We start from the raw sequence: 9,381 nt of genomic DNA on the forward strand, positions 1-9,381 counted from the left end.
ATTGTGGCTACTATTTTAATTACTTGATAGATTCGATTAGTTTATATTTTGTTTACATGATTTCAGAATCAATATGCATAAGTGATACTGGCCCATAGTATTTCTTTGTGCCATCTCTATTCAATTTTGATATTAGGATTAGTATAGCTTTGTAAGATGAATTGAGAAGATTTCCACCTTCTTTTCTATGCTCTGGAAAAGTTTGAATAGAAAATTACTATGCTGGGGCGCCTGGGTGGCACAGCGGTTGAGCATCTGCCTTCAGCACAGGGCGTGGTCCCGGCGTTATGGGATCAAGCCCCACATCAGGCTCTTCCGCTATGAGCCTGCTTCTTCCTCTCCCACTCCCCCTGCTTGTGTTCCCTCTCTCGCTGGCTGTCTCTATCTCTGTTGAATAAATAAATAAAATCTTAAAAAAAAAAAAGAAAAAGAAAATTACTATGCTGTTTTTTCTTTGAGAGTTATAAAATATGCTTGCAAAATTATTTGGACTTGCTCATATTTTCAGGGTTAGGATCGTTGATCATCTCTATCTTCCGTGGTTATTGACTTGTTTGGTTTTTCTCTCTTTTTGAGTCAATTTTAGAATTTGTATTTTCATAATAAATCATGCATTCTATCTAGATTGCCAATTTTTTGGCAAAATTTGTGCAAAATATTTTCTTACAATTATTTTAACATCTTGCATGACCATGGACTTATTGCTTCTCTTGTTGCTTTAAGCAAAATATTAAAATCAAACTTCTTTTCTCCCCTAACCTGATCGTTACAAATGCTAGTAATATATCTGTACTTCTTATTGAAAATGAAATTTATAGTGTTTTTTTTAAAGATTTTATTTATTTGTTTGAGAGAGACAGCCAGCGAGAGAGGGAACACAAGCAGGGGGAGTGGGAGAGGAAGAAACAGGCTCCCAGCAGAGGAGCCTGATGCGGGGCTCGATCCCAGAACACTGGGATCATGACCTGAGCCGAAGGCAGACGCTTAACGACTGAGCCACCCAGGCGCCCCTGAAATTTATAGTTTTGATACAATTTGAAAGATCCTTCAATTCCTATTTTTTCTTCCATCTATCCTTATTCTAGTAATAGTTTATTAACCATGGCAACTGCTTGATGTTTGTTTTGTGTTAGACTTGGTCAACAATCTCTTTATTTACATTATTTAATCCTCAGAGTAGCTCTAGGGTTTAGGGGTTAGTGTGTCCATTTTATGATGAGGAAACTAAGACTGAGAGAGGTTATGTAACTCAGCCAATGATACTCAACTAGCAAGTGGCAGGCTGGTATGGTAATTAGGTATGTCACTTTCCAAAACTTGTGCTTTTAATCACCAATCTCTGCTTTCAGTAGGTCTTTCTCATTATTCCCGAGTGTACTGCTTACCTTTGTGATAAAAATCAGGATATAACTAAGTATCAGGGTCCAAATAAACCTACACAGAGCTTTTCAATAGCTTGAAATGAACTCTAAACTGTGAACTTAAAAAATCTTCTTATTGTGATTTTTTAAGACATTTGTTTTTCAGGTACGCATGAACTTTCCCCACCTTATCTCAGTATTTTGAGACTAGACATAGATCCTATTACCTAGTATTTAGTCTATCACAAAAGATGTCACTTTTTTTTAGTATATGAAGAGATCAGTAGGTGCTAATGAACAATTCTACTTAACGTTTTTTAAGTTGTAGCAAAATAGACATTACATAAAATTTACTGTCTTAACCAATTTTTAAGTGTACCTTTCAGTAATATTGATTACATTCTCATAATTGTACCACCATTACTACTATCCATATCCAGACCTTTTTTTATCTTGCAATAACTGCCCATTCCCCACTCCTCTCCCCAGCCCCCAACGACAACCATTTTACTTTCTCTAGAAGTTTGATAGCTCTAGGTACCACATATTCGTGGATTCATACAGTACTTGTTTTTGTTTTTTGTGGTTTTTTTGGCTGGCTTATTTCACTTAATTTGATTGCCTCAAGATTCATTCACAACTGTAGCATGTGTCAGGATGTCGTTCCTTTTTAAGGCTGAATGGTATTCCATTGCACGTATATTCTGCATTCTCTTTATCCATTCATCTGTTGATGGACATGTGGATTACTTATGGGTAATATGAACAATGCTGCTATGAATATGGGTATACAAATATCTGAGACCCCATTTTCAATTCTTTTGGTTATATACTCAGAAGCAGAATTGCTGGATCACAGAATTCTCTTTTTAAGTTTTTTGAGGCACCAATTCCACTTAGTTAACTAAATAGAGTAATAAAGCACTGTTCCATTGCTTCAGGTCTCTGATTTGGTACATCCCTGAGAGTCAGAGACAGCAAGGTAAGGTAATCTCAGGACATATATTTGGTATGAGTCTTTAGCTAAAACAAGGGTGAGGAGGTGCCAAAACTCTGGGATCTAGAGCTACTTAAGTTCTCCAGCCCAGCCCACCCAGCCTCCCTAGCTCCCATAGTCTACAGGATGCCTATTGATACAGTAGTGTGAACAGAACCACAGAAAGGCTGCAGTGCGGGTAAAAATGGATATTGATTTCCCAGGCTTTGTAGTGAGTCCATATTGTTGCCATTTTGAGAGCCATTAAAGCATAGTGATTAAGAACCGGGATTCTGGAGCTAGAGCTCTTGGGTTTGATCTTAGCTCAGTCTTTTTACTACATGAGCTCTCTGTGCTGCAATTTCCTTATTTGAAAAATAGATATTGTAATAATACCTACCTCATGGGATTATTGGGAGCATTAAATGAGTTAATACATGTAACTGTTTAGAAAAGTGCCTGCCTTATTTCACTTGCAGAGAAAGACAATTATCATATGGTTTCACTCATTTATGGAACATAAGAAATAGGGAGATTGGTAGGAGAAGGAAGGGAAGAATGAAGGGGGGGTAAACAGAAGGGGGAATGAACCATGAGAGACTATGGACTCTGGCAAACTGAAGGCTTCAGAGGGGAGGGGGGTGGGGGCTTGGGATAGGCCGGTGATGGGTATTAAGGAGGGCACATATTGCATGGTGCACTGGGTGTTATACGCAAATAATGAATCATGGAACACTACATCAAAAACTAAGGATGTACTGTATGGTGACTAACCTAAATAATTATTAAATAAATAAATAATTATTATTATTAAATAAATAAAAAATTATTATTAAAAAAAAGTGCCTGACATGTAGTTCTCACTAAATATTAGGCAGTAATAATATTATTTTTAATTAGTATAAGTTACCATGTAGCTTTCCTTAAAACCTTTGGAAATAAGATGCATAACATGATATCGTTTGAGCTAAACTTTTTGGATGGCATGCACTTTGAATCAAAAAAGATATGTAACAGCAGTTTAAAGAGATAGGATTTGCTCCCAGGCCAGCAGGATTAGATGGTAGCTTGATAAAACATTAACATCTATTGAGAATCAATACCAATCGGGACAGGAGTTGGTTATAAAGGTTTCTGTGGTCTCTTACAGTCTCGGCCCACTTAAACACCGTCCAGGGGTCAGGTGCCCTTGGGCAGAGCCCATCATTTCCAGCACAGTGTCCTTGGTAAGCAGAGTGTGGTAGCACTAAACATTTGATCCAGATAACGAACTCCCCTAATCCACAAAGTAACCTTCTGATTATAATTTGGCTTCTCAGGTAGCTTCTCCGCATGGAGAGGCTGTGTAGGCGAGGCAACTTGAATTGTCTGGTTGCATATCCCGTTGTAATTCTCACTGGAAATCAGTACATTAGCTTTCGTGTTTACATGTCAGTCTCGGGAGCTTTATTAATCCAGGTCTGCCCTGATTAATAGATTCGTTCTCTCTGTATTGACTAGGTAGTTGAGCCTACGAAACTGAGAGCCAAACCTGCATCATGGTAGATCCATAAAGGTAATGTTCCCCTTCCTCTACCCTCATCAGTTTCTTGGGATATACCCCCCTGCCTCTTTTAGATCGCCACGCCACTAGCTGCTGAATTTATTGGCTTGTGTTTTCTTTATTGGAATTTACGTAAGTGTGGCAGCAGTGATAATTCTTCACTAGCACTAATGTCAGTTTGCTGAAGACAGGAGGAACATTCCAATTTTTACTCTTCCCTAAATCCCTGGGCCAGCCTGACGTGACCAAGAATCCATTGTGTGGGGGGTAAGAAGTGTGATCTGCGCTGTAAAGACTTACCCCACGGAACTGTTGTTTTGCTCCAAGCCATCTTAGAACAGGTAGAGCTGAAAGGACCTTAAATATGAGCTAGTCTGTATCTCTTGTTTTACCGAAGGGGAAAGGGAGACTGCATGCCTAGGACCATATATCTTTATGCTCTTTTAACAGTCTCTTGAAGGCTTGACTATATTGGCCAGGACTCATGACCTGTCAGTGACATGCTTCCTAGCACCAGACATATCTAACCAGTACAGAAATTTAACTGCCAGAAAACACTTTTCTTTCCTATAGTTCAGGCAGCATTTCTCCCTTTGTTATATACCATTGAAATACAATTTCATCTTAGATTTCAGACTACAGGTTTTTTAAATTTTCTTTTAAAGATGTATTTATTTTTAGAGAGAGAGGGAGAGAGAGTGAGTTGGGGGGAGGGCTAGAGAGTGAGAGAGAGAATCTCAAGCAGACTCCCTACTGAGTATGGAGACAACTCGGGGCTCGATCCCATGACCCTGAGATCATGACCTGAGCCGAAATCACGAGTTGGACTCTTAACTGACTGAGTCATCCAGGCGTCCCTTCAGACTATGTTTCTAACTGAATGCTTTGTAGCCTGATTGTTGTTATGTCTTTTTGACCACTTTGTAGATAGATTTCATGGAAACTATTTGAATCTACTTTTTTCCTTTTTTTTGAGAAGCCTGTAAGTTGTCCTTCCCAACTGCAGCAGGACATCACCAGGCAGCCTGGTAAGAAGCTTCAGAGCTGAGTCTCCAAACCCCTCAGGTTTGCCAATGCTATTAGCTCGGTCGCCCACCTGGATAGAGATGCTGAATTTGTCACATTGGGTCTTGTCTTTTTCTTTCTTTTTCTTTCTTTCTTTCTTTCTTTCTTTCTTTCTTTCTTTCTTTCTTTCTTTCTTTCTTCCTTCCTTCCTTCCTTCCTTCCTTCCTTCCTTCCTTCCTTCCTTCCTTCCTTTCTTTCTTTCTTTCTTTCTTTCTTTCTTTCTTTCTTTCTTTCTTTCTTTCTTTCTTTCTTTCTTTCTTTCCCTCTACATCCCAAATTGTAGACATATGATTTCATGATCTAATAATAAACTTCAGTACTTTTTAAAATAATAATTACTGTATACTACAATGTAATTATATTCCAATAATTCTATAAAAATTTTCACATTAACAATAGAATATTCTTTTAAAAAATTTAGTCATGTTTATTTTAATCAATAGAAATTTCTATTCTAAACATTTTTCTTTTCTTTCTTTTCCTCCTCCTCCTCTTCCTCCTTTGACATGGAGTACTATGTGCCTTAAGCTTTTTATTTTTTATTTAATTTTTTTTTCTTTTTAAAATTTAAATTCAATTAATTAACACATAATGTATTATTTGTTTCAGGGGTACAGGTCTGTGATTCATCAGTTTTATATAATACCCAGTGCTCATTACAACACATACCCTCCCCAATGTCCATCACCCAGTTACCCCACCTGCTTTAAGCTTTTTTTAATGGCAAAACTATCTTATTAGTTTAACATTACTTTTTACATACATTAAGAAAAAATTTGGGGTGCTGGGCGGCTCAGTCAGTTGAGCATCCGACTCTTGATTTTGGCTCAGATCATGGTGAGATAGAGCCCACATTGGGCTCCATGCTCAGCAGGGAGTCTGTTCGAGATTCTCTGTCCCTCTGCCCTCCACACAGTGCATGCTTTCTCTCTCTAAAAATAAATAAATCCTTTTTTTAAAAAAGAAAAAATTTAGTAGCAAGTTACAAATGGATACACATTTTTCTCATAATGTATTTTTACATATTTCTAAGAGGAAAGTGAGGCAGCAAATGTGAATGAATTAAACACAGAGTGCTTTAATGTGCATGCTCAGAGGGTTATTCAAGGAGTACTTCCCAGAAGTGTGTTTCGAACAGGATTTTAAGAGATGGTATAGATATACACTGCTAAAGAGAAAAGGTTGGAAAAAAGGGAAGTAAAACAAATTAGGCATTGGGAGCTATATCAGAAGAAGGGGGAACGGATGCTACCAAAAAAAAAAAATAGTGTCCATTGCAGGATGGTTAAGCAGGCCCTTTGTTGGAATGGATATGGGGGGTTGGGAAGCAGTGATTGGTAACGTTACTGAGATGTAGATTCACAACCCTGCTACCCAGGTTTTGCCTGGATACTTGGCTTGATTCTAAAGGAAAACCAAAGAGGGAGAGAGACTGTGCTTGAACTGTAGGAACTTACAGTCTTGCTGATGAGACCGGGCAACTGGAAAGGTAGAGGGGGAGCCTTGATAGCCAGTAAGAGCAGCTTGGATTTTATATGGTGTGTGATGGAAGGAGCCTTCGCAAGTTCTCACGTATCATCCTGCCTCTATTGTCTGATCAAGGAGGAGAGATCTGAGCCAGGAAAAATCCTATTGAGCCCGTGACTAGGTTTCAAAAATCAATTTTTGTTGCTATATATAATCAATTAGCAAAAGAGCTCCCCCCCCACAAAACTATTTTGAACCACTTTAGAAAAATAAAACGGGCTGTCTAAAGTCTTCTGTCCATGATTAACAATTAATGGAAAATCACTGGTTTGCTTTCGCAGACAGCATTTAATGTCAGTAACTTCAGGCTGTTTTCCAATTTTACAGTAAATTTTTATACTGAAACGAATTTAGGAAGCTGTTTAGTCCATGCGCTCTTTCAGTGGAAAGATGATGTGGGTCGACTAGAATAATGACATTTCCTTTTCCACACCAAAATCTTAGCAAGGTACTAATGGCTCCATTTTGATACTGTCCCTTTCAAAATAAGAAGAGAGGTCAAGTTGCTTATGGAAGCATCCTGGATTATGTTAAAAGTAGTGTAGCTTTACAGTAGTTGATATAGCAATTAATTCGGGTTTTGCTTTTAGTGTATCCATTCATCTCCCATCTTGGATCAGACCAAAGAGAAAAAGTATACACATTTTTGTTTTCTGTCGAATTAGTCCTCTGGTTGTTGTTTGGTCTCATGTTGTAGAAATACAGATTTTATTTTTTTCCTTTCTTCTTCTTCTTTTCATCTGACTCTTTGCTACTTGCAAACTGCTCTGTGATTTCCGCCCTCTTCGCTGGCACTCCCATGGGAGGCCTTCCAAGGTCCTTGGTTTCCTGGAATGACATTCGAGGCATATTTAAGTGCCTCACGATATTCCTGGGTTTATGTGGGTTTTGACCCACATGGATTGGTGGTAGGTCTCTGAACGGCACCAGCACAAAAACGACGGGAACCCTGAGGTCTGGCATCAGATTGGGTTGCGGTGGTCCACTTGCCACTTGCAAAGACTGTCCAGGAAAGACCTTGTTTAAGGGGTAGCTCTCTAAAGCCGCCTGAGCTTTTCTGTTCTGATTCTCTCGTGTCTGGGGAAGAACGTCGGTGAAATAAGGTTTCACCCCCGTTATGGCATTGATTTCATATGCGTTGTGCCTATCAGCCAGTGCTCTCCCGGTTAGAATGGGCTGGAAAACAGTTGACCCTGAGCCACAGCTCACAAAGCTGTTGAGGAGAGAATGCCAAATGCCACCACTTATTGGGCTCAGAGTGACCTGTGGCCATAAACTGGCCAGGCTCCGGAGAGCTTCCCGGTTCCACGCCGAGGCAGGAAATTCGGTCTCAGTATGATAGAGCTGAGAAAAGTAAATGCTAAGAGTAACGTCTGGATACAGTATTAAGAAATTGTACATTTTGCTGATGCAGCAGTGGTTGGCTTCATTACAAGGGGAGTTGTTGGAATACAGAATGATATGCCTGATAGCGTTGTTATTGTGTAGGGCTGAGTCAAAATAACCATTCATCTCGAATAGCATTGATTCTGGATGGGTATTAATCCCAGTGCAACTGCTAGCATGGCCCTTTTGCACCAGGCTTCCAGAAGAAGTTTTTAGCTCGTAAAACGTGAGGTGCTTTGTTTGAGGATATGTTGGCCCATAAGGGAATCCAAAAATCTGATAAAATTCTGTATAGGGAACTCTTGCTTCTTCACCTGTCCGAATATGGTAAGGACAGTTGGCGCAATCTAGAGAGAAGCTTAGCCAGTAGTAAGGTTTTACTATTGTCCCACGATTTGCTAGGTATTCTTCATATAAGGGCTCCATTGCTAGTATGGTCTTCTAGCTGCAGCCCTAAGCAAGGAAGAAAAATTATATATAAAACCAGTGCAGGAAAAACTAAAGAAAATGCATTAATTTATTGAGCCATACTTTTCTTTAAAGGAGGGAGCACGGTGAATATAGCATCTTTGATTCTAAAAGATAGTGGTATATATCCATAGGTGAGAAAGCTCAGCATTCGTCTTTCCTCATTGAGACTCTTGGGGCGTGGGGAGGAGGCGAAAAAGAAAGGCACAATGCAGCTTTACCTGTTTCACACATTGTGAGGCTGTACAGCAAATGGGTTAACAGTGCGAGTTCTGGAAACAGACTGCCTTGTTTCAGATCTGGGCTCCATCAGACTTTCTGCAAGTTGTTTAAAGTCTGGGAGTCACAGCTTCCTTGTCTGTCAAAGGAGGATTAAGAATAGTACCTACCTCCAAAGATTATCTTGAGGATTGAATGATGGGATACATATAAAATGCTTTATTATGGGCCTGACTCATATTAAGGACTCAATAAAGATTAGCTGTTAGTAGTGGTAGTACAAATCCCAGGATTATCTAAACGATTCTTGTCTGTTAAAGTCTAAACAAACAAGCGGCGATTTGCAATTTGTTCGTTAATGTTCTTCCTTTGTCTCTTTCCCGAATGATATTTGATTATCTGCATGGGTTTTGAGTGTGCTAGCATTTAAAATCAGCTATTTCTTCAGATCAGTGGCAGTAAATTGGAGGTAATTATCCTTTTGGGAGAAGGATCATGAGGTCTATTTTGCTTAATGGTGGAGATTTCTCGACTATTCTTTGGGTCATGGACACTTCGCCACCTGAGAGTTTTATTTCCAGTGGGTGGGTCTTGTTAGAACATTTTGGAAACTTTACCGTTCTGGAAAGCACATACGGTGCTTTAGGATAATTCAAATAAATAGTTTCTGGGATGTTAAACCATAAAATTTGAGGTCTTTAAGTAATGATTTTTTCCTTCAAACAAAAATTTCTCAGTTATCATTGTTCCCAAGCAGCAGCCTACGGCATATTCTAATATAGTTTTAGGAACATTTTTAAGTAACTTTTTATTATTCAAGTATTGTGTATTTATTG

General features: G+C 39.0%; 1 protein-coding gene across 1 annotated transcript; it reads right to left on the minus strand.

Moving 5' to 3' along the window:
• Window positions 1-7,180: 7,180 nt before the first annotated feature.
• APOBEC4 (apolipoprotein B mRNA editing enzyme catalytic polypeptide like 4) lies at window positions 7,181-8,284 on the minus strand. Its single transcript, XM_045811412.1, has one exon. It carries the CDS (start codon window positions 8,282-8,284, stop codon window positions 7,181-7,183), a length of 1,104 nt encoding a protein of 367 aa, XP_045667368.1.
• Between the last annotated feature and the right edge of the window lie 1,097 nt (window positions 8,285-9,381).

The sequence above is a fragment of the Ursus americanus genome, chromosome 2, assembly GCF_024610735.1.
Source record: "Ursus americanus isolate L20-20 chromosome 2, mUrsAme1.1.p, whole genome shotgun sequence".
Classification (NCBI taxonomy): Eukaryota; Metazoa; Chordata; class Mammalia; order Carnivora; family Ursidae; genus Ursus; species Ursus americanus.